Source organism: Herpailurus yagouaroundi, unplaced genomic scaffold (assembly GCF_014898765.1).
Source record: "Herpailurus yagouaroundi ecotype Mexico unplaced genomic scaffold, PumYag 140, whole genome shotgun sequence".
Lineage (NCBI taxonomy): Eukaryota > Metazoa > Chordata > Mammalia > Carnivora > Felidae > Herpailurus > Herpailurus yagouaroundi.
In genome coordinates, this window is record NW_024412395.1 from 17,961,842 (window position 1) to 17,986,707 (window position 24,866).

At 42.6% G+C, this 24,866-nt stretch overlaps 1 protein-coding gene across 4 annotated transcripts in view; it reads left to right on the plus strand.

Moving 5' to 3' along the window:
• Positions 1 to 24,866, plus strand: part of MGAT5 (alpha-1,6-mannosylglycoprotein 6-beta-N-acetylglucosaminyltransferase) — a 338,680-nt gene that overhangs the window by 195,202 nt on the left and 118,612 nt on the right. For all 4 annotated transcript variants that reach the window (XM_040474902.1, XM_040474901.1, XM_040474903.1 and 1 more), the window contains 4 exons: positions 3,549 to 3,625; positions 4,682 to 4,771; positions 20,675 to 20,746; positions 22,895 to 23,056. In XM_040474902.1, the coding sequence (XP_040330836.1) occupies positions 3,549 to 3,625; positions 4,682 to 4,771; positions 20,675 to 20,746; positions 22,895 to 23,056 (401 nt within the window). The remainder of the gene's footprint in view (positions 1 to 3,548; positions 3,626 to 4,681; positions 4,772 to 20,674; positions 20,747 to 22,894; positions 23,057 to 24,866) is intronic.

Sequence of the window (24,866 nt, forward strand, 5' to 3'; positions counted from 1 at the left end):
TGAATTTTTGTTTTTTAACCAACCTTATATTGCAGGGTCTTTCTCTAGGTAGCAGTGTCTTCTGTGTACAGACTAATAAAACGTCATTGAATGAGTTTTCGTCTTTGTGATCGAAACAAAACGGGGAGCTTTCCTCTTAGATGTGCTGAGACCCCTTAGGACCTGGGAGGTGATGGGGGGGTTGTGCTCAGTTTCCTGGGAGTCAGGTTACTGGTGGTTGGATTTAGGGAGTAGCTCCATCACCTCCCCGGGAAGGCCAGCACTTTCTATTTCTTCCTTTCATGGATCCCTCCAACCCCAGAGCCTCAAGCCATTTAACTCCACTTCTGGATGGCATTGCTTATGCAAACTCGTCACTCTGTAACTAAATAGAAAACCCATCATAAATTGATGGAATTGCAAAGAAAACCCTTATGGATTAATTGACGAACTGCCAGGTGGAAGAGAAGGAAAAACGCTGCTCCAGCACAGGTCTCTCTGCTCAGTCTGGTTGTCTGTGAGCTGAAGAGTCAGCGGGGAGAGGGGAAGCAGGTGCAACAGGTGTGTTTATTCAGTCAGCCGGCACTTACTGAGTGCCTGGTGATGGGGTATGGAGACATAACCTTCCCATCACCGCCTTACATCCTAGGAGGCAAGTGGGCACATGTGGAGGACAGAACGAGATCACTCACTGCTGTGAGAGAGACTTGAGAGGGAGGCAGCACTAAATCCTAACTAAATTCTGGTTTGGCATGGGAAGGAGGGATTGGGCCTAATTCTTCCGTGGGTGAATCTTGAGCTGGGTCTTCAAGGGCGTGGCTTTAACCAGGTAGCGAAAGGGTAGGGGTAGAGGAGTGTCTGCAGGAGTCCTCAAAAAAGTCATTTCATCAGATCTTTGCAGCAACTAGGATCCTCATTTTGTGACTGTCTTGGCGTAGCAAATATAGGGGTCTGTGCCTGTTTTTGAAAACAAAGTTTTATTGGAATACAGCCACGCCCATTCATTTTCCTATTATATGTGGTTGCTTTCCTGTTATAATCCACAGTGGCATAGTTGTGGCAGAGACAGTGTGGCCTGCCAAGCCTCAAATATTTACTCTCTGGTCCTTTGGAGAAAAGGTTTGCCAACCCTTGGCATAACATATTGTTATTCCTTGAAACTCTTTGTGGAAAGGACCCACGCTGTCAGCAACCAGGCTTTCCTTGCAGGCCTTCGTGGACTTATTGGTTTATGTTACCATCTGGTGATTTCTGTTCACTCCATGGTACCATACCTCTAACTCTATAGTCTCTAGTTTCCATAATTTCTGGCTCTGGATGTCTGGAACTGGTGTAGTGCTTATAGTGTGTGAAAGAAGGGGGGAATTTCTCCGTAATCATCCCTCTAAATGTCTGATTGCCCCGACCCCCAGCTGTTTCAGACTCTGCTGTCTTGGATCCTGTGCTATTCATTTGCTTGGTAAATGTTACCAAGCAAAATCAGAGACAAAAATAGGATAAGTAGTCACTGCAAAGTGCCTCTGTCCTTTGGTGAGGCATTTGTTAGTGGATTCTGAGGCTGGCTGTCCCCTTACAAGTGAGAAAGGAGGAGAGCTATAGGGAGATGTACCACCTCAAGCCTGCATTTATCTCAAAAACGCAGAGAATGCTTTTCTAGAAGATCTGTGCTTTTGAAATATCGCTTTCTTAGATAGAGTATAAGTGGCATGGAATTATATAGCGAATGCCAACTTTTTAAGCACTCACTGTGGTCTGTGGCGAGAGTCAGCTGTTGGGAGTGCCAGACTAGACTTTGCACAAATATTAACTTACTTAATAAGAGCTGGATGAAATAATGGTACAGTTATTTCAGTGCTACAGACGGAGAAACAGAGTCTCTGACAAGCTAAGTATCGTCCATGTTCACTACTAAATGACGCTGCCTCCAGTCCATGAGAAGGAGGGTATTTATTTTATGCTATAGTTATCCACGTGGCGGGTGGAATGGTGATGAGAACACTGAATCAAGAGGTGAAGAATCTGTTTCAGACTGTCAGAGGAACTAATTTTCAAGGGACAGGTACAATTTCTGTTTTAGCCCCAGCAGCCACCAACATTGTTTCAACAGCACAGTCAAACAATACTGTAGTTTGGGATCTAATTTCTCATTAGTACTTTGAACAGAAAATTGTCAGCCATAAGTAATCGTGACATTTTCCAAACGTGTCTGGAAAATACAGTTGGTCCTCAAAGAGAAACATGTAGTTTTAGAGCTGTCCCAGTTTCCAGCTAAAATGATCATTCCTAAACATAAGTCTGATCTTAACTATTCCTTTCTTAGAAGCCTTCAGTGCCCTGCCCTTCCCTTCCCTCAGCTTCAAGTCTTTATCAGGGCAGGAACGCCTGGGCGGCTCTGTCCATTAAGCATCTGACTTTGGCTCAGGTTATGATCTTGTGGTTCATGAGTTCCAGCCCCACAATGGGCTGTCTGCTGTCAGCACAGAGCCCACTTTGGATCCTCTGCCCCCCTCTCTTTTTGCCCCTCCCCCTGCTCGCTCGCTCAATCTCTCTCTTTCTCTCAAAAATAAACACTTGAAAAATAAATAAAGTCTTTATCAGGGTGCTTGCTTGAAGTCTTTCTGGTTTGGGCCCTGCCTGATTTCCTTTCTGACCACTCAGTACCTCCCATTTCTCCATTCGACTCAGTGCGCGTCCTTGCATTTGGAGCCTGTTCCTTGAACACCATCTCTACCTTGCCCCTTCACCTGGCATACTCCTGCTTCATCTTCTTATCTCCACTAAGATGTCACTAGATCCAGGAAGTCGTCTTTGACCCTAGAGACTAGGGTGGGTGTCCTTCCCTTGGCCCGCCCCAACATAATGTCTATTACACTGTTGTTCAGTGGCTTACTTGTTTCTCTGTGGTCCACCACTAAACAGTAAGTTTTTAAAGGCGTTCTTTTTTGTTCTGACTCTTGTCATCAAAAGGAATAGGAATCCCCTAGAGCTAGCTAATAGAAAGGGAGTTTACTGTGAGGAAATATTTGAAGCATAAGAAGATCTTTGCAGAAATGTAAGAACCACGTCCAGAAGATGCTGTACCTTGCTGATGTGTCTGGTGGCTTTCTCCTCCTCTATACTACCGTTCTATTTACCTATTTTTTGCCAGCTTCTCAGCTCAAGCACATGTCACGAAGGTATTCCTGACCTCAGTTTGTCTGCACAGCCTGACATGGCCCTGGTGGTCCCTCCCAATCTCATGGCTTCATCTCCTGCTCTCCACTTGTTTGGTTTCTCTTACCAAGTTGCAAATTTCCAAGCAAACCCTCTGATTGGTGTAGCTCACCCGTTCAGGCTGGGCCACATGCATCATAGGTCTCTGGCCATCCTACAGGTGGGCTGTTCTTGGGCCAGGTCCTCACTGCAGGCCAGCTGGACCTATTGGCAGCTGGAGAGCTTCCACAGGTCAGAGCATGGCTCCCGGTATAGACTTCCTGTTTCTGTTTCTTTCCCTGCCCATTGCTTACAAAGATGGTAGGTTTGTGTTTCATAAACTTCATGGTATCCTTTGTTCTGTTTCATCTTTACAGATATCATTAATGGAGCTCAAGAAAAATGTGTATTGCCTCCTATGGATGGCTACCCTCACTGCGAGGGGAAAATCAAGGTAAGGCCCAAGTAATGTCTATTGATTCCCTTTACCTTTTGTCTTCACTAACACCCTCTTCCTCTCCTCCCCTCCCCTCTCTCTAACTCCCCAGCAATACAGATGGCAAGCAAGCCCTTTAAGGGAGTCATCGAAGGGATGCCTCAATTCTGCCAGTTTGGGGCTGTGGCCATGACAACCCTTGTGTGCTTATGCCAACTTCATGGGGTCAGTCCACAATGGCTCTAACTGGTCAGAGTGAAAGAGCCTGGGCCACTTCAGGCTCCTGCTGTGTCTTTGAAGCTGCCTCCCCCTGGCTTTCCCAACCTCCAGCAGGTGATCCTTCAAGGGCCATTGACAAGGAGCTGCCATTATATAGAGCCCAACTTCCCTTTCCCCCAGTCCCCAGGCCCCCCTGCCACGAGGTCTCCAGATTGTGATTTAAATGTCACATTTGCATTTGCAGCTGAGTAACCTGAGACATTTGGACACTCTTTCACTCTTAGGATTTTTTTTTAAAAAGTTCTTTTTATATGGCCTGCCCTGAGGGAGACCACAACCCTACTCACTCGTTTTCAGAGAAAAGTCTTGGTTCCAGTGTATGCTTAGGATGATGAGCGCAAACCCCAGAAGCATTAACATGGTTCCTCTGTGGGACTCACACATGCCATGCACACCTGGCACGCCTGCTCTCATTCACGCTGTCTGTTCCAGGACCTCTCCTGTGGCTTATGCACCTGAAGCTCTCTGGTCGAAAGGGGTTTTGATTAGGCAGTTGCTCTTGATAAAACTCACCTGGCCACTGCCTGTCCTGGGCTTTACTGCCTGGTGGTCTCACGGCCTTCCTCCACCCTGCGCACCTCTGCTAAGGCCCAGCTCAAGCCAGCGTCTACCTGTGAATCATCTGGAAACTGGGCATCTGTTGTCCTGACCTCAGCTCACTGACAATGAACCTCAGGCCCCAGTCTGAGCCATTCACTTCTCCTTGCCCTTCATAGCCTTCTCTGTCATGGGATGTACAGGGCCACCGAACATGGTCTGCTTGTAGATGTCCTTACCTGGCTCTTGTTGTTTCAGTGGATGAAAGATATGTGGCGCTCGGATCCCTGCTACGCAGACTACGGAGTGGATGGGTCCACCTGCTCTTTCTTTATTTACCTCAGTGAGGTGAGTTGCTTCTTTGGCTTCAGGGTGTGGAAGTAAGTGGTGAGCCTGTTGTTCAGCCTGAAATTTGTGTATTGTTTTTACATAGTGGACCTGTCGTTCCCTTCTTTAATAGGTTCCCTGCTCTTTAATAGGGTGATTTTTTTTCCCTTGAGGGAAAAAAAAAAAAAAACCCGGGCTAATGTAGCTATTTACATTTTCTTTCCTCAGTTAAAAACAATCTAGTAAAATAGGGGCACCCGGATGGCTCAGCTGATTGAGCATCTGACTCTTGGTTTTGTCTCAGGTCATGATCCCAGGGTCATGGGATCAAGCCCCATGTGGGGCTCCAGGCTGAGCCTGTTTGAGATTCTCCCCCTCTCCTCCTGCCCCTCTCCCTTCCTCCCTCTCTCTCTCTCTCAAAGTAAAAAAAACAAACAATCTAGTCTAATACATGTAACATAAAATTTGCCATCTTGACCATTAAGTGTATAGGTCAGTGGAATTAAGTATATTCATATTACGATGCAACCATCACCACCATCCACCTTCTGAACACGTCATCTTGCAAACCTGCAACTCTACCCATTAAACAATGACTCCCCATTCCCTCTTCCTCCTGTCCCTGGAAACAACCATTCTAATTTGACTTGTGACTACTCTGCCTGTGACTACTCTCATTATTCATATAATTATACAGCATTTGCCTTTCTGTGAGTGCCTTATCTATGCATCATGAACTCAAGATTCATCCGTGTCATATTATAGCATATGTTGGGCTTTCCTTCTTTTTTTAAAGCTGAATAATACCACATTATATTATATACCACATTTTGCTTATCCATTTATCCATTGATGGATATTTGGGTTGCTTCTACCTTCTAGCAATTGTGAATAATGCTGCTATGAACATGGCTGTACATCTCAGTCTTTGAGACCCTGCTTTCGGTTTTTTTGGGTGTATATCCAGAAGTGGAATGGCTGAATCATATGGTAATTCTGTTTTTATTTTATTGAGGAACCACGACACTTCTCCAAAGTGGTTGCTCCATTTACATTCCCACCAGCAAGGCATGAGGCTTCTAGTGTCTTCACATCCTTTCCAGCCCTTGTTGTTTTCTGTTTTTTGAAGTAACCGTGCTAATGGATGTGAAGTGGTAACTCATTGTAGCTTTGGTTTGCATTTTCTTTTAAAAATTTTTACAATTTATTTATTTGTTGCGAGAGTGTGTGTATGTGTGTGAGTGTGTGTGCAGGGAAGGGGCAAAGAAAGAGGGAGAGAGACAATCTCAAGCAGGCTCCATGCTGTCAGCATAGACTCTGATGCAGGGCTCGATCCCATGAACCATGAGATCATGACCTGAGCTGAAAGGGATGCTCAACCGACTAAGCCACCCAGGCGCCCCTGGTTTGCATTTCATTGATGATCAATGATGTTGAGCATCTTTTCCTGGGCTTTTTGGCTGAGTTAGCAATTTGCTTACAGGCTGAGTTATTTCCTTTTACCTTTTTATCTGAGCTTCTTTTCCATTTCTACCCTTGAATTTAAATTGCAGCTTATTTTCTTTTAAGTGTTGCAGGACATTTTATAGACCATCTGAAATTTGTCCCAGGCTTTGATGATTCTCATGTCACCCTAGAGAAAATGGTGGAGGTGGGGTAGATTCAGGACCATATGGGGACAAGTACAGGGGAAGAACTGAGTAGGGGATCAAAAGCTGGCTTCCCCTTCACGCTTCATGGACAAAAGCAGCCCGGGGGGCTTGTGAACTGGGTGCTAATTTCAGAGGATGTGCCCTTGTGTGTGCTATTGCCATAATAACAGCTCCATGATGCTACCACACAGTTAGGAGAATGCCTCTGTTTTGAGCCTAAATGACATAGTCTTTCATGTGGGACTCAGGCACCTCTCTTCTGTGTCACAGGGTGACAGGGAACAGCTTTGGGGGATGGAGGCCAAACCAGTATTGCCACAGGGCCTATGGTCCTGAATTCTGTGCAATGTGTCTCTTTATTTTATGTCCCTTTCCTTTTTAAGATCCACTGAGACCTTTTTTCTTTTTTTTTTTTTTACATGGTCACACCATGGCCACCCCATGAGACTTTTTTTTTTTTTAATTTTTTTTTCAACATTTATTAATTTTTTTGGGACAGAGAGAGAGACAGATCATGAACAGGGGAGGGGCAGAGAGACAGGGAGACACAGAATCGGAAACAGGCTCCAGGCTCCGAGCCATCAGCCCAGAGCCTGACGCGGGGCTCGAACTCACGGACCGCAAGATCGTGACCTGGCTGAAGTCGGACGCTTAACCGACTGCGCCACCCAGGCGCCCCGAGACTTTTTTTTTTTTTTACATGGTCACACCATGGCCACCCCATGGCCATCATAAGAAGCCTCAGAGCTAATGATAGTTAAAATGCCTCTCGGAAATTAAAAGCCCAGAGAGTTGGTTGTGTGATGCTCCTATTAGCAGACTGCCGGCAAATTAATTCTGTAGCATTTGAGCATGTTTTTGGCTGAGGTGGCCTGTGCCCCACCTTCTCATCTCCTTCTCCAGAGGAGTAAGGCCTGGGGTCTTGGGTGAACCTGTACTCCAGTGAGAAGTCAATTTAGAAGCACCTTTCTAGCCCTGAGGAAAAGGTTCCTCATTCAGTTTAATTTTCAAAAGTTGCCTTCCTCTTTCCACTTGATGGAATTCAGCCAGAGTCCAGCTGTGCTCCCTGATTGACAGGTGGGGCTAATTTCATGCCTTTCTGAGAGTTTGCATGTTGGGTGTGCTACTGAGTTACAGGTAGAGCATTACCTCCCATGTCAGCCTTCCCTCCATCTCCTGAGCCAGAGCTGGGAAGGTGTGGGAGAACAGTCCAGATGGAAAGGGACTGCGATTATTGGTGACCCAGTTCCCTTCCGTTGAAACTGCCATGCAACCCAACTCAGTGAAGGAAGGATGTCGATAAGGTGAGAGAAAAGTGAGGTTCTGATGAGTGTGGGACAGACTGGGCTGAGCAAAGATGTGATGAATCATATATTCTTTTTTTAATGTTTTTTTGTTTTTGGTTTTTTGGGTTTTTTTTTGAGAGAGTGTAAGTAGGGGAGGGGCAGAGACAGGGGGACAGAGGATCAGGAGTGGGCTCTGCACTGACCGTGGCAAACTTAAGCACCGAGGGATCATGACCAGAGCTCAACCGACTGAGCCACCCAGGCGCCCCAATGTAGTCTTAATACTGGAGCCCAGGTGTTTCATTGCAGAACCTGTAACTATTTTTTCCCTTTCCAAGGTGTGGAATGGTGCTTTATTAACCTTTACCTCACTCTTCTTATGCAGATGATCAGGCTTTTGTTTTTGTTCAGCTGAATTCAGTTCAGTGAGCACTTACTGAACCTCCCTTATATTCAGTGAATGTCAGCAATTGGTGAGAAGGAGTTTTCTTGGCACCATGGTATGCATTCATTAAGAGTCTAATGGAAGAGGAAGAATGGAGGCAGGTGGTGGAGCCAGGACAGGGTGGAGAGAATTTCCCTGAGGAGAGAACCAGGAAACCCTTTTAGTTTAAATCTGAAAATAACCTTGGAACTCTGGCCTTTAAAAAAAAAAAAAAAAAATGCGTTTTATCATAGCATCTTAATAGGTACTCTTTAAGAGCTGGAGAAGAATTTCACCACTGTGGCCTCTTGGATGGCAAACACTGCCTTTCAAAAGTAGTAATTTTTACTTTGTCTTTAAAGGATCCTACTGTGAGAATTCCTGAGTGTATATGGTAACATGGTTAGAATAGAGCTGGGCAGATGGATGACCTTCAGTAAACATGGTCGGCACTTTTATGGGTTTTGATATTGTCATTATTTGCGTTCAGTTATGGGGACATTTTATGTGGGAGCTCGATTTTGTTTTATAATTAGAACCAATTTCTGGTTCTAATTCATCATTCTAATTTAATTTTAGATCCTTTGACTTCTGGTAACGTAGAAATTCAGCTATTCCCTGTGACTTCTTCTCTCTGCATATGGCCCTTGTGTTTGCATTGGAGCTGTGAGCTGGCCCTGTGGAAGAACATTGCGTCCCTGCTGTCGTTAATCTGAAATGACTAGAGGTGGTTTTTAAAGCCAGTTAATTCTGTGCTAGTATTTTAAAAATCCTGGACAGCATCTGGTTTCTGGTCTCGGCTTTTGTTTTGTTTTCCCTCTTGCTTTCTTGAAACCTTCCTTCTTTTTTTTGTTACTTCATTTAACCACATATCATATGCCAGGTTTCTCTTGGAATTGGAAAGACAATTAAGAGAGACATCTTCATTTGATTTGTTTACTTGATCAACAGATGTACCAGTGACTTTTCCTCTTAATCCTTCTTGAAGAGCCAGTTCTGGCTTCTATCTCTGTGTTTAACCTCAGAGCTTTGATAGATAAAAAAAAAAAGGACTTGAAGTAACAACGGTCAGTCACCAGTTGAATTGAGGCTTTGAGATTCAGCCCGGTCCTAGGAGGTGGCACTCTGCCTTCATTTTTCTTCCCCTGGGTCGTCTCCATGTGCCAACTTCCACTGAATTATGGGGCTGTAAACTTGTGCTTGTACCCTCACCAACTTGCAGTCTACACGTCTTTCTTAGTAAATCCCAGAAAGTGCAACCATCAGTATTTCCCCACATTATTCCCACAGATGCTTGCTATGTGTCTGACACTGGACTAGGGACTGGATGTGGTGGTAAGGAGTTTGGTGTTGCCCTTGTTTGGTGGAAGACATTAGGAGAAGAATGAAACATTACTGAGCCCCACTGTAGGCCAGACACCTCAAATGTACAACCTCACTTAAACCTCTCCCCCGCTCAGAGTAATAGCCAAATCAGAGCGGCTCAGAGAGGTCAAGTGCGTAGTGTTTCTGCACTTGGTGTTACTGTTGCCCCTTCATTTACTGAACTCAGGTAAATAAGTGATTTACTCCCTTTGACTTTGCATTCACTTCTATGCTCCAAGCCTGTTGTGTTTGAAATATGGCTCTCTATTTGAGCTCATTTGAATTAATGAATCTTCATTGCTAGTTTTTGAATACTCAAAATTTTGATACCCTCCCTCAAAAGGAGAGACAGCACTGATCTCCTGAGGATGTAACTCATGAAAACCAGGTGCTCAGCCATTCCTAGTGGTGACAGTGAATGAATGATTCATTAGGCAGCCTTGCATTTCCAGATCATCGGGCAGTTTATTCTCTGTATCTGTTTTTGCGAGCCATGTAACTATTCCCCTCATAGAGACAAGGCTCTATAAAGTAATTACTCTGTCATTGTTTCAGGTATATTAACTTAGCTCTCTGCAGGGCCTTCTACTGCTAACAGATTTTAGGAAATTTAGAATGAATTTCTTTACCTCTCTTGATATTACATTGATAGATGATGCTGATATACCTGACACCCACACAGTTTTCTTCTTCTCTTTACACAGTTATTCTAGCAACTAGCAACTATCATACCCTTCTAGACTTCTTAATTTGTTTGTGCTGTTTTTTTTAAACACTTATGTTGCCTCTGCATGTATAGTTGCTCGGAAATAAGCAAATTACCCAGCGATCGATGGCTGGATCTTAGGATTTATACAAGCCTGTTGCTTCAAATGCCAATTTGGGCTGGACTAATGAGTGTGTGTGTATGTGTGTGTATGTAGGTGTGTGAGACTCCTTCATGAAGGAACAAAAGAAGCAGTTTCATGCCTACTCATCAATCTGTGTCTTCTATTTCATGAACAACAGGCGGAAAGGTCTTTGCCTCTTTCTGTTTTCCCTTGGCAATATGTAAAACTAATATTGGCTGAGTATGCTATTAACCTTGAGTTTAAATTCAGCGTACTTAATCCCTTGATTAATGCCAAGATTAATGCCCAACAGCACAGGTTGAAAGCTTAAATGTTTGTGAATGCGAGCATGAAATGAAATCCTAATAACCAGTACAATGATTTGGATTTATGGGCTGTGTTGGCTGCTAAAGATAACTTAGAAATGGTGTTGCATAGACTAATTTGTCAGAGTGGGCAGCGATGAAGAATTGACTGTTTCGGTTGCGGGAGAAAACCTGAATGAAAACACATAAGTAACATTTTGGGACAGGTCAGGGAGTTCTTTAAAAATATCACTAGACTGGGGGCGCCTGGGTGGCGCAGTCGGTTAAGCGTCCGACTTCAGCCAGGTCACGATCTCGCGGTCCGTGAGTTCGAGCCCCGCGTCAGGCTCTGGGCTGATGGCTCAGAGCCTGGAGCCTGTTTCCGATTCTGTGTCTCCCTCTCTCTCTGCCTCTCCCCCTTCCATGCTCTATCTCTCTCTGTTGCAAAAATAAATAAACGTTGAAAAAAAAAATTAAAAAAAAAAAATATCACTAGACTGTTGCCTGAGAATACCAACACATACCTTTTAAACGTGTAACCATTTGAGATGGGAAATCCCCTTTCTGTGAGATAATATTTCTTGGCAGTAAAGCAGGTGGCAGAACTTTATGATCTTCTTTCTACTTTTTGAGCTCAGCCTTTACTGGTACCTTTTTCATCCGTGTGTTTTCGCTGCTCTTATTACCTGAATTCTAACGCATCCTTAGAAAAATGATTTTTTTAAAACAGTTCCTGAGTCTACAGCTCAGTGTTTGTCAGTCACCCTAACGGATCTGTTGATTCTGTGGGCTCAGACCCCCCCCCACACTCCTCCAGGCTTATCTTCTGGTGACGCCTCCTGTTGGTAAGTCTCACATACGACATCATTTGTGCTTAGAATTCTTGCTCTGCCTGCCGCCTTAACAAAAATTAGAAGGGAAAATTCCAAGACTGGCAAACCCCACACCAACACCCCTTGGCTCCTTCCTTGAAACCCATGTGTCAGACAGGGCTTCAGTGCAGTCGCCTCCAATTTGTGTTTTGCCAACTTTTCAATACTGTCTCTTGCCATTTCTATTGCACGCCAATAAAATCACTGTAAAATTTTTATGTTTTGAACTTTTTTAATGTGGAAAATTTCAAACATACCAAAGAGAAGAGTATAACAAAGTCCCATGTACCTATGACTCAGTTCAGCAGTTGTCAATTCATGGCCAATTTCATTTACTCCCTCCAGTGGTCCATTATTTTGAAGCAAATCCAAAGGTCTTAGGATCTGTGAATGTTTCAAAATGCATCTTTAAGACTCCTTGAAATCCTGAATCTACTCCCAGTGTAACTGATAATAATACCATCTTATATCTAAAATTAACATAATTCCTTAATATCATATAGTCCCAGGTTAGTGTTTGCATTTTCTAGGCAGTCTTGTAAATTAAAGGGTATTTATTTGAACTGGGTTTCAAGCAGTGAGCATACATTAGAATTGTTGGTGTCTTTAAAGTCTCTTTTTAATTTTAGGTTTCCTTCCATCTCTTTCCCCACCCCCTTTTTTTTCTGTTTGTTTGTTTTGTTTTTAAGAAACTTCTTCATTTGTCTTAGTTTGTTATACTCTGAATTCTGATGATTACATCCTTGTGTCATTGTATAATCAGGTTCTCTCCCCACTTTATTTCCTGTAAATTGATAGGTAGGTCTGAGACCTGATCAGAGTCAGACTTAATTTTTTTTTTTTTTTTTTGCAAGACTTCTCCATGGATGGTATTGTCTACTTCTCTCAGGAGGCACACAGTGCCCAGTGTCTCTGTTTTTATGATGTTAGCACCTGTTGATGATTGGCGCCTGGGTTCATTAATTCATTAGGGGTTCCTTCTTAATATACCAGGAATACTTGATGAGGAGAGGTGACCCCTCCTCTAGTATGTAGTTGCCAGGAGAGGCGGCTCATATAGGAACCATTGTGTCTCTGTTGGTTTACTAACATCTTCCATTGGGCCAGTATTTTGTTAGTATGCTTCTTGGTTTTATCATTATGAAGTCATTGATTGAAACATACTTGATATGTTCAATCTACTCCAATTATTTTCTTACTGGTTCTCAAACTGCCCTTTCTTTGGCCAATGGGAGTCAATTAATATTGTCTTCTGAATCCTTTTGACATGACTCTGATGGTTTCTAATAGTTTTTATTTATCTAGTATGACAAAATCTTCCAGATTCATCCTACACAATTTCTACCCTAGACCCGAAATTGGCCGTTTCTTCAAGAATCATTCGTTCCTGTTAGTAGGAGAGCACAGTTTGGGTGCCAGAAGCCTTCATTGCTCTCGAACAGAAAGGTGAACATTCCTCATTAAGGTTACGTTTTATAGGGGAAGACAGCCAAAAGCAAAAGTAAAATATATATCTTTTAGATTGCAATAAGTGACGTAGAGAAAAATAAGACAGGAGAGGGTACTAAGAAGTGCTTACGAGGAATGATGGTGTCAGTTTTATTTTATTTTTTTAAGGTTTTATTTTTAAGTAATCTCGACACCCATCGTGGGGCTCGAACTTACAACGCCAAGATCAAGAGTCACATGCTCTACCGACTGACACGAGCCAGGTGCTCTGATGGTGTCAGTTTTAGATAGACCACTAGGGAAATGCCCTACTGAGAAGATGACAGGATGATATTTGAGCACCAATTTGAAGGAGGTGAGAGAGTAAGAGGTGCACATGTCTGGCAGAGGTGTTAAGTGGGCAGTGGCAACAGTAAGTTCAAAGGTCCTGGGGTGACCATCAACATCCATTATTTATTTATTTTTTAATTTTTTTTTTAACATTTATTTATTATTTGAGAGACATAGACAGAGCATGAGCAGGGGAGGGGCAGAGAGACAGAGAGAGAGACACACAGATTCTGAAGCCAGCTCCAGGCTCTGAGCTGTCAGCACAGAGCCCGACGTGGAGCTTGAACTCACCAACCGCAAGATCATGACCTGAGCCAGAGTCGGATGCTTAACGGACTGAGCCACCCAGGCACCCCTAACATCCATTATTAAAAACAAGTGCGTGGAAATTAATCTCTGGGGAGATTTTTGTCTCTTGTTCACAGAAATAATGGTGTCTGGCATACATATTTATTGAATGAAATATTTTATTTAAAGGCTTTTTAAAAAAAAGGCAATAGAAGTTTTATTTGTTCTAACTTCTCCCAGCTATCACCTTTCTAACCTTGAGAAAAAATGTGAAATTTGTAGCATTGAAAATCTGTTAAAACATTAAGTTTGAGATGTGAAGCCAGGGGTATTTCAAGCACTTATTAACAATTGAAGATAATACTCTTTCATATTAGACGTATGAGGCGTTGCAGGGGTTCAGATTGGATGGTTAGAATGGAATGGACCAGTTTTATTAGAAGACGCAGCTTTTTTGCCCATGTTTTATTCTCACTGTCACTTTAGCATTATTTGCCTGGAACTATGCCTCAGGCAAATTGCCCATGAACAGAGAAGAGGAACTCTACCCATGTTTAGAATGTGACTACTTGTGTAAATTGGGTGCCTTTGGCTATCAAAGTGTGATGCAGCCCAGTGGGTCCAGTTTGCCACTGGGCCTTGCACTGCAGGAAGCATGCCTGGGGACAGCTGGTTGGTCATAGGAAGCATGTCAGTGCGTCTCCGTGTGGTTGGCTGCAGAGGAATTCATTTGCTGCCTCTCCTGTGTGAAGGAAGATTGACGCTGCTTCTCCTGCAGTGATTTGGGATGGATTTTTGAAACTCTATGACATGCTGTCTTTAGCACCTTACTAGTTTTTGACACGTGGAATACTTACTGTAGCTTTGGTTTAAGTTCTTACCCTTCCCTAACCACCAGAGAACTATGTTGGATTGCTCAGCCCTTGGCTCCCTCTTGCACATTGGAACTTTTTGCTGAAAACATTCCTGCCTCCCTTGATAGGGGGCAATAGTACCGTATTCTAGAAAACACATGAGGCTCCATTGCCTGCCTGGATACAACTACCTATGTTGCCTATAGCTTTCCATCTCGTTCTTCTTCACTGAGATCAAGGGAAAGCCTGTCTCACCTGCCTTGGTTGTATTGTTGGAAGGTTCTCATGAAGTGATGAAAATGGGGAAATGCCACATATGTGGAAAAGCATATCCTCATGAATATCTTTAGTGCTCAAGTCATGTCTTTGAATTATTCACCACTCAAACTGTGAATATAATTTGCACAAGTAGTGAGTGTTCCAAGGGGAAAAAAAAAAGTAGAGTAAGGACACAGAGTGGCCAAGTATGTAGGTCAGGAAGGCTTCTCTGAAGAGAAGTTAGAGCGTAGTGTGGAAGTAAAGGACTGACACACGGAACTCTCTGGAAGGAAGAGTGTTTCAGATGGAAAGAATAGCAAATGCCCAAGTCCTGAGGGTTACCAGGTAAAATACAGGGTACTCAATGATAGTTGAATTTTGGGTAAAGAGTAATTTTTTTAAAACTCTAAGTAGGTGACAAAGACTACATGGGACATACTTGTACTTTAAAAAAATCATTATCTGAAATTCTGATTTAACTGGGTAACCTTCCCCCACCCCCACCCCCAATATATACACATGAATCTGGCAAGCTGTGTGAGGTAGGAATGTTCTGTTTGGACTTGCCAGGATGGTCTCATGTGTAGAGAAGGGGGAGTGAGGCAGGCAACGTAAGGATTGAGGTGAAATTCTATAGGATCTCAGTATGAATTCTGTGTTTTATTCTAGGTGCAAGGAGAAAGCCACTGAAGGGTTTGAGTTAGCGTAGGATGTGATCCAATTTAGGCTTTAAAACAATCACTCTTGCTGTACAGAACAGACGTTGGGGGCAAGAGTTGCCAGCAGGGAGCCATTCCTGCTTTCATTGCTTTTATAGCACTTGCCACACAGTAGGAGCAGAGCAAACTTGTTTTGAAGGATTTTATATAAAAGATTTAGGCAATAATATTTTAACATTGAAGACCGTGCTTGCGGGAGTGTAGGACACAGAGGTCTGGTTTCTGTGCACATCACGTGGGGATGAAGCATATAGGCTCTGGGGCAGGACAGATGGTGTATCAGTCCTCAGCTGTGGGTCCTTCCTGTTCTGTGTCTTCATCTGGCATGATAAGCGGCCTTTCCCAAGGGATTATTTGAAGACCAAATGAGGTAATCAGGTGCTTATCCTAGTGCTTGGCTCCCAGGACAGTATAGCTTTTGTTTTTATCCTTTTTTTCCTTCGCCTGTGCCCCATACACAACCATTTTGAACAAACAGTATGGCCAAAATATTAATCAGCTCAGGTGTTTCATGCAGAGGACCAGTCTGGAGAGCTAAAGCACTTACTGATGTGTAGACATCTTTGACCATTTTCATTGGCATTTTGAAACTTGAGAAAGGGGAATGAGTGGGGTAGGGAGTGGGATAGAGAAGTCTTTTTTTTTTTTTTTAAGTATATATCTGAATGAGTAACTTGATTTGATATATCATCAGTATGACAAATGCATGTATGTATATGTGTGTGCCTGTATATGTATAGTCAGTGTATTAAATGAATAGATACATAGTCAACTATATCCTTTGGATATATAACCAACTGGCCCCATAGGATGATGTAAAATTATCTTTTCCAGATCTTAGAGTTTAATCAGTCGGATTACAAGAGGTGAGTGGAGCCAGCTCCTTGATTTTGTAGTTGAGAACACTTAAGAAGCCAAGTGGTTTAAGGTTATATGCTAGTTGTTGGTAGAGCTGGGCACAGAATTCATTTTGGCTAATTCCACATTCAGGGCTCTTTCCCTACTCAGCAGCTATCTGTTCTCCATGAAGGTTGACCTTTAAGGATGGCTGTAATGTGTCCCGGTCAGGGGAGAGGCAGGCCGCAGTCGTCACCCACCCCTGCAGCTCACTGGTGAGCTTACATCTGGATGTCCCCAACCCCTTGGAGCCTTGATTTCCTCACATGTAACCTGGTGATGGTGCCTGTGTCACAGGGCTCTTCAGGGGTTCAAATGATGTAATGCATACTAGCTTATTTGTTTCTTTCCCCAGAGACCTTCACTTATTATAAACCTTCAGTAAATGTATGCTTGTATAATGTCATTCCTTTAAAAATTATTCTATTAATAAACATTCATTATAAAAAATCATCGTGTGCAGATTAGCATAAAGAAGAAAATGAAAAGCACCCATAACACCATCATCCAGAGATAAGCTCACCTTTCTTATGCACTTTTCTCATTTAATTTTGATTGCACTTACTATCTGAAAAATACAGCATGAAATTCTATATGTCAGTGATCCATTAGAGCAAAACACTTCACATTAATCACAAGAGAAGAGGCTGTAACAGTGCCTCATCATTATTCTTTCAGAAGAGTAGAACGTTACTATAAAGAGTTATACCAGTTATGCATAAATACATGCATCTGTGTGTTAAATGTCCTATTAGTTTTTGCTGTAATCTTATTCTTTTCTCTCTTGTAAGATCTAACTCAAGGGGCACCTGGGTGGCTCAGTCGGTTAAGCATCCAACTTTGGCTCAGGTCATGATCTGGCAGTCTGTGAGTTCGAGCCCCAGGTCGGGTTCTGTGTTGCCAGCTCAGAGCCTGGAGCCTGCTTCTGATTGGTTTCTCCCTCTCTCTCTCTCTCTCTCTCTCTCTCTCTGCCCCTCCCCCGCTCATTTTCTCTATCTCTCTCTCTCTCAAAAGTAACCATTAAAAAAATAAATATATAAAATCTAACTTGAGTTGTAAATGTATCTACCAGCAATTTCTTTTTTCTTAAGTATAATGAATTGTCCATTCTACAGACCTTGAAAGTAAGCGTGACCTACTTGAGCCGTTGAGGGCCTTTGTTTTTATTCACGTTGTGTGTGATTAAGCTGCAAAACCTTCTCAGGTCAAAGGATTTTACATCATTGGGAGGGGGCATGTCAAAAATCAAATCAGTTAATTTTGTATCTCCTCATTCCAGAAAGGTGGTATATAGGTCCCTCTCTGTGGAATACATTTTAACATTCCAAATTTCTAGCGTGGTTGGTCTTTTTCTGTTTTTCCTTCCTCTTCATTTTGTGGCCTGAAGATAGTGTGCTAGAAAGATTGGTTCTGTGAAAGGAGTTTGCCTTCAAATTGAAGGTTATTTGAGTAATGGTTTGGCTCCTCTATTGATTTTTGTGTGCCTATTGCCATGAACTCAGGTGGTTTTCAGTTCTTAGACGTGCTGTGGTGATTTGCGGACTATCCTTGGAAGTGGGAGTGAGGAAGAGCTCCCCCAGTGCCCAGGAGCCAGGCAGGGGTGGGAGTGGACAGTGCCACATCCTGCGTTCCTGCTCCCAGGGCAAATACAAAACCCTGTCCCAGGGAGGGCCCCCAGAGTCACAGTTAGAAAGGTATGGCCAAAGGAATGGGTGGGAAAAGGGAGCAGGCCGATGCAGGCCCTGAGGGTTCTGAGAACAGAAGAGTTGGTAAGAATGATTTGGACTAGAAATCATCCACAGCAGGAAAGCGGTGGGCTCATGCTGGGGTCCAGCTTTCTTGGTAGGATGCCCTGCTAGGGGGTTAGACTCCTTAAACGGTCCCAGGTAAATCAGGCAGAAAACAAAATTAGGGATTAGGAGGTTGAGTTATTAGCCTTGAGCAAGACTTTCCCTGAGTGTTATTAATGACACTCCTATTTAGGAAAATTTTGCTCATTTGAAGGCTGTTTGTTTCAGTACTTAGAGTTATTGCCAGTACTGGCTTGCTTCCAATCTTGGTAATCCTCTGAGGTTTCAGGGGGAAAAGAAAGTGTTTTTTTCTCCCCATGGAGAAATAGGTTTATGTATAATTTAATTATTTTGTTGGCCAGTCACCCTATCACTGTGTACAAAAACAGCAACCTTAAAACCCCACTATCTTCATTAGGTGTCAAGATGTTCATGATTGGTTTGTCCTCCATTACGAGTGAACATGTAGCAGAAAGATGCCTTGCTAAAAGCTACAATACACTGACACACTGAGTCCATATTCTGCACTTTCAGGGATGCCCTTGAAGCCTTGCAAAATATTACCCAGTGATTTAGAGTAACAAGAAGTGAGATGGGTGATCAGTTTCAAAGAGGAATTAAAGTTTCGAATATTCTGTAGCGAAGTCATATTTCAGAAGATCACCTTGGACAGTATTTTCATCAGAGGGAGTTTTGGAAGGTTCTTTTTAGGACGGAAGAGTGAGGAGGGAATGTGTTCTCCTTTATCAGTATCTCGTCTCGCTAATCCCTCTCCTTTCGGTTGACTTTCTTTATTCATCGTCTTGTTTCATCTTTCCCTATTATGCTATTTGTGGGGAAATTTTTTATCCTGACGTGTTGCCGTGAACATTTTGTGACTGACTGAGTGTGAGGCTGACTTCAGATCTGTGCTTTGGTTGCTCATCATCCTTCTTGTATGAGGACGAAGCTCTCACGATGGAAAATGCTAGCTGCGGTCCATTCGAAGCCTTCACGTTGCAAATATGCTTCATAGCAATGTTTTATTTAGTGCATTTACAAAAATTTAATTTGAATTAAATAATTCATTCTGCTCTAAGAATACAAGGTACAGATGTTTGCACTGCTGCTGGGACCAGCTGAGGCTTCATCTGCTTGTAGGCTGCTTTTCGGCTGATTTTGCCTCATTTTTCACATTTGTGAAGCTCCAGATACTGCTTCTCCTGGTGATATTGCTGTAAGGTCTCCTTAATTAGACACGGGCATCCAAGGCAAGCTAGTATTTTCGTATTTTATGAGTAGAAGCCATTTCAGCTTTCCTCCTGGGGAGTCCTTTTGAGTCTCTGAAGTCATTCACAAATATGGTAGAGTCTAATTTTATGCCACAAGAAAAAAAAGAGAATATTGCTCTTTTCCTATCCAGGGATTCCACCCTCCCCCAAGCTTTGTTCCCCTCCACTTACTGCTTTCACTTCATTTGCAGCGGCAGATGGCTTTATGCAAATCACCCAGTTATTTTGGTCATAGTAAAAATCACCTTGCATTAAGAGCAATTTCTAGATTAGGGAAACTGCTGTGTTTATTTGAAAACACACCCAGGGCTGGAGGGCAGACCATCCTGACCGAGCCTGTGTCACTGACCTCCAAGGCAGTGGCTGTACGTGTACCTGCCTGCTCGCTGGCCCTCCGAGTGCCCCCTGCCCACTTGCTCTGTTCCTACAAGTCCATCTCACCAGAGAAAAATTGTAGAAAAAAATACTTTACATGGCTCTTTCTTAGCCATCTTTAATAATCTCACTGCATATTTGTACGTGGCTAACGTGCCACCTTGGAATTGTATGGCCAGCAAGATTAGTCAGTGCAGTTCTCTTTTTTCTTTTATTAGAAATGGTGATTTTTGCCTACTTTTCTTCCATTACCTTTTTGAATTTCTGTAAAACCTTTTCCTCTTTCCCCCAACTCTCAACTTTTGTGCATTTGACAGAGCAGTCCATCTTCTAGAATGGCTCTCAAAGATTACTGAGGTGGTTTTTTTTTTTTTATCCTTTTTCCTTTGATCTCTTTCTCCAATAGTTTTTACCATCTTCTTCCTTGAGATGAGATAGTGTGCAGTGAACAGCCAGAAAATGAGGGAAAGCCTTGATCAATTAGCCTTAAATGATCAGCTGCTTTCCTAATTCTGAGATAAAAGATTGAGCTCCGTGCCTAAAATGCCCTGCTGTTTCCTTTCTAGACATGCCACAGCAGATAATGAATCATTCCTGCCTTCCATTCTCATTCCCCTGCAATCTCAGTCTTGTCCCTTTCTGCCGTAAGACCCCCTTTCCTTCTGGTGGAGACACGTGAGGCTTACCCGGTGAAGGAATCAGTCGCTGTGAAGTACTTTGAAGGACAGATGTAAAGTGTGGACTGTGGGCTCCACAAGACCTTTGCTATTATTGTTTCGTCTGAGGGGGCACCTGTCTCTGTACTACTAGATGAAATCATGAAAGTCTGACTGATAGTAGTAATAACCACTTAAATGTAGTGCTCACCATGTGCCAGGAAGGGTGCATGGTGCTTTGTTCATACATGAATTCATTTCCAGGTGAACCAGCATACTTAATGTCTCCGATGTATTTTTCAGGTTGAAAACTGGTGTCCTCATTTACCTTGGAGAGCAAAAAATCCCTATGAAGAAGCTGATCATAATTCATTGGTGAGTTGGGATGTTGGGAACTAGGCTTACAATGTGGTTCTGATGCTAAGTAATACGTGTGAACTCTTCTAGAAATGCCAACTGTAACCTGAAATAATGGTAAACTGAAGAACTTGTATCCGCAGGCCTGTGCAAATTTGGATGGTCAAATCAGTTAAGCCGTAGTGTCTGTTTATTGAGCAATTCTCTGAGGGTTCCTGAGTGATATGCTACCCATGGGAATAAGACCTGGTGCCAGATGTGGGGGCGCTGTGTGACCTAATGAAGGTGATGGTTGAAAACAATGTCCGCACCTGTGCAAATGCTGAATGACAGTCCGGTGGAAATGAATGTGGAAGTGATGATCTTTGCCTTCAGGGCTTAGGACGGGTCCACAAAGAGACAGTGTCTTTAGAGCCGAATTCCAAATGATGAGTTGAGTTCATAGTAGATCAGGGAGAGGAAGGGGTGTCTGATGTGCAGCAGAAAGGTGCATGTGCAAGAGTTGGTTTTCAGGGAGTAGAGCATGGTTCAGTGGACGAGGCCATAGGGGTTTGGATGAAGATGGTTTGGGGGAAGATGAGATTGAAAAGATCACGAGTGACTGTGAGAGGTTTTCTGTGCCACCCCAAAAGCTTAAGTCTTTATTCTTTAAACCAGGGATCAGCGGAGTTTTTCTGTAAAAGACCAGATGGTAGGGGTGCCTGGGTGGCTCAGTCGGTTAAGCGGCCGACTTCGGCTCAGGTCATGATCTCGTGGTCTGTGAGTTCTACCCCGCATCGGGCTCTGTGCTGACAGCTCAGAGCCTGGAGCCTGCTTCGGATTCTGTGTCTCCCTCTCTCTGATCCTCCCCTGTTCATGCTGTGTCTCTCCCTGTCTCAAAAATAAATAAACGTTAAAAAAAAAAAAATTTTTTTTTAAAAGCCCAGATGGTAAATACGTTCATCTTACCAGGCTGTAAGGTCTCTGTTGGAATGGCTTAGTTCTGACCTTGAGTGCGGAGGGCAGCATAGACAGGATATAAATGAGCAGGCATGGCCATGTTCCAGTGGAACTTTAGGTTATCAAAAAAGGCAGCAAGGAGGATGAGGATCTGGCCCCCAAGCCACAGTTTGCTGACCCATGCTGTAGACCGTGAGAATCTTGGGAGATGGCTGGGTCAAGGAGGGATCAGGTGAGTTTTGAGAATGAAGTGTGATGACTCCTGAGAGAGGGAGTTAGCATGTTCTACATGTTAGATGAAATAAATACAAGTTTTACTGTTTTGCTGTTATTTCAGTCACTGGTTGTATCCAACTACATTAGAAAAATGTTCTTCCTGGCTTTTAAATTATTCTGTCCTGAATTTTAAATTTTATTTATTTATTTTTAAAATTTTTTAAATGTTTATTTATTTTTGAGGGAGAGACAGAGTATTAGTGGGGGAGGGGTAGAGAGAGAGGGAGACACAGAATCTGAAGCAGGCTCCAGGCTCTGAGCTGTCAGCACACAGCTACAAGCGGGACTTGAACTCACATACTGCAAGATTATGACCTGAGCCGAAGTCAGATGCTTAACTGACTGAGCCACCCAGGTGCCCCCTGAATTTTAAATTTTATTTAGCTGTGGTAGGAAAATGGTATTCCTGGCTTTAAAATCCTTAGAAAATAATGAACTTTTGTTTGTTTGGGACTGGGACAAAACTGTAAGATGAGCATTTGTCCCCTGCTTAACTTTGTGGGCACAAGAAGGCTTTTTGGCATCCCCATAATGCCAACAAGCCTGTTATGAATTGATTTTACTTTTTCCTGGAGTCTGCTGCCTCTCAGTAGATCCAAGGGGTGATAAATTCGGGTGTGGAGAATTTCAAGGTACATCAAGCATACCATTTGTAAAAAAAAATAAAATAAAAAGGCATTTTAATATAACTCAGGGCTTTGCAATGACTGTGCTGCCTTTCTCAATTTCTAATTTTTTAATGATGTCCCTTACAGCATATCAGCAGTCAGGGGCCTTTAATTTGTAATCCTGGGGCCTTAAAGTAAAGCTGTGCAGCAGACAAGCCTCACTTTTGAAGCCCTATATTTAATTGACTATCTCTTTCAAGTTTTCAAATGTCACATCATGACAACTATTATGCTTTCTGACTTTTTATCTTCTGTTCATTTTTTATTAAATTTCTGTTTCTAGGCGGAAATCCGTACAGATTTTAATATTCTCTACAGCATGATGAAAAAGCATGAAGAATTCCGGTGGATGAGACTCCGGATCCGGCGAATGGCTGATGCATGGATCCAAGCAATCAAGTCCCTGGCAGAAAAGCAGAATCTTGAAAAGAGAAAGCGGAAGAAAGTGAGCTTCTGATTAATTCAGTTCAGTTAGATGCCAGTTTTCTTTTAAAATCGGATTTTGCTTGGAAACAAGACTAAGAGGAATGTCATGTCTCCAGTGATATTCCCTCAGGGCGAATCTGCTCAGTGTCTTGTACAGCCATTTTTGGGCTTTCCTCTCCCCAGTTAAAATAATCCTGCTTACCAGGGACCGGCACACATGTTTTTTGGGTGAAGCCAAGCAGGAATCTCTGCCTGTAAGATTTCCCTCTGAACCATCCTGACTGTCTCCTCCTGTGGCATCAGGAGACTTAACCCTCTTGGCTCTACCCAGGTACAGCCTTGGAGAGCAGGCTGTTCCATTATAACGGCAGTCTCCTGTTTGGGGTATTTGTCAGTTCTGGGGTTTGGGCAACTGGTAAGTTCTACTGCTGCTACGTTGGGTTGGTACTTGGGCTTATGTTCCTGAGAGAGAGAGATGCTGTCAGTTAAACTAGAGGCAGTTTGTTTGAAGTTCATGAGGACTTGATTGGAAAACCTCTGGAATAACCCTGAGCGTGAAGGATTTTATACCCTGTTAGTTATAGGTTCAGTGGCCTTGGCTTTAGATTAACTGTTCAGATGACAAACAGCAGAGCAAATTAAACAGTCTTTAGTATCCGCATATAAAAATTAATTAAAAATGACTTTGGTATTCCTAATTTGACTAATTTGATATCCTCAAGAAAAGGAAATACAGATGAACTTGCGGAACCCCAAGTCATACTTTATTGCTTCCATTTAGTTTAGATTCCTTGAGTTTATGAGACAACAGTTCCAAATGTTCAGGTAACAAATAGTCCCTGTAGAAGAGTATGAGGTCCAAATTCCAGGTGAGCTGTGAGAAATAGAGTATTTTTATATAATCTTATGCAATAATCTCTAGGATATATTGTTGGAGGAATAAATATTAGGTGGAGAAATGTGAACATTATTTTTAAAAGGAAGAATTGTATGTATCTGTATACCTACAAGTATACGTAAAGTTTTGTACATACGCACACATGACCTATATATAGTATTACATTTACGCTTCCTCATATTGTTATAAATAGAAGGATAAACCATGAAATTAAAAATAAAGGAGATGGATAATGGTTTTGGTTACACAACATTGTAGATGTATTCAATGCCACTCACCTATACACTTAAAAATTATTAAAACGTTAAATTTTGTGTTAGCATATGTTGTACCACAATAAAAAGGGTCAAATATGGGGAAAGAGGGACTAGCATGGAGGCATAGAAACTAGACTTATCTAAACACATCTTACTTTGTAGATTTGGTGCTAGAAGCATTTTACATGGTGTAAAACAAAATTTCACTACAAGAAAACCGTACCTAAAAATTACTAGGAAAAGAAAACATGAACTGACTACATACTCAGTTTTGCAGTAAACACACGGAGAAGGGCTGTTCTTAGTGACTAGAGCACAGTCAGTCAGCATTTCTGAAGGAGTATCACAAAGGACCAAAAAACTGCAAAATATTTTAAGAGTTTTACTAATTGTGTAATTGGTGATGGTATAGATATTCTCATTGTGAATCCCTTGAGCATATTAGAATAAAGCAAAATACTTATATTAGTATCCTTGAGAGGTGGGATTTTCAGTGTGGGAGAGAGGAAATAACATATGTAAGGTAATGTTATGTAAAGATCCTGTAATCCTGAGTTTGAAGGGGAAGTACCAGAATGAATTTATGATGTTTTATCCTGGAGGAGAAATAAATTTCCAGCTACATCCATCGAAAAAGGCTATGGACACTGATCAACCAGAGTCCCCTAGGCTCC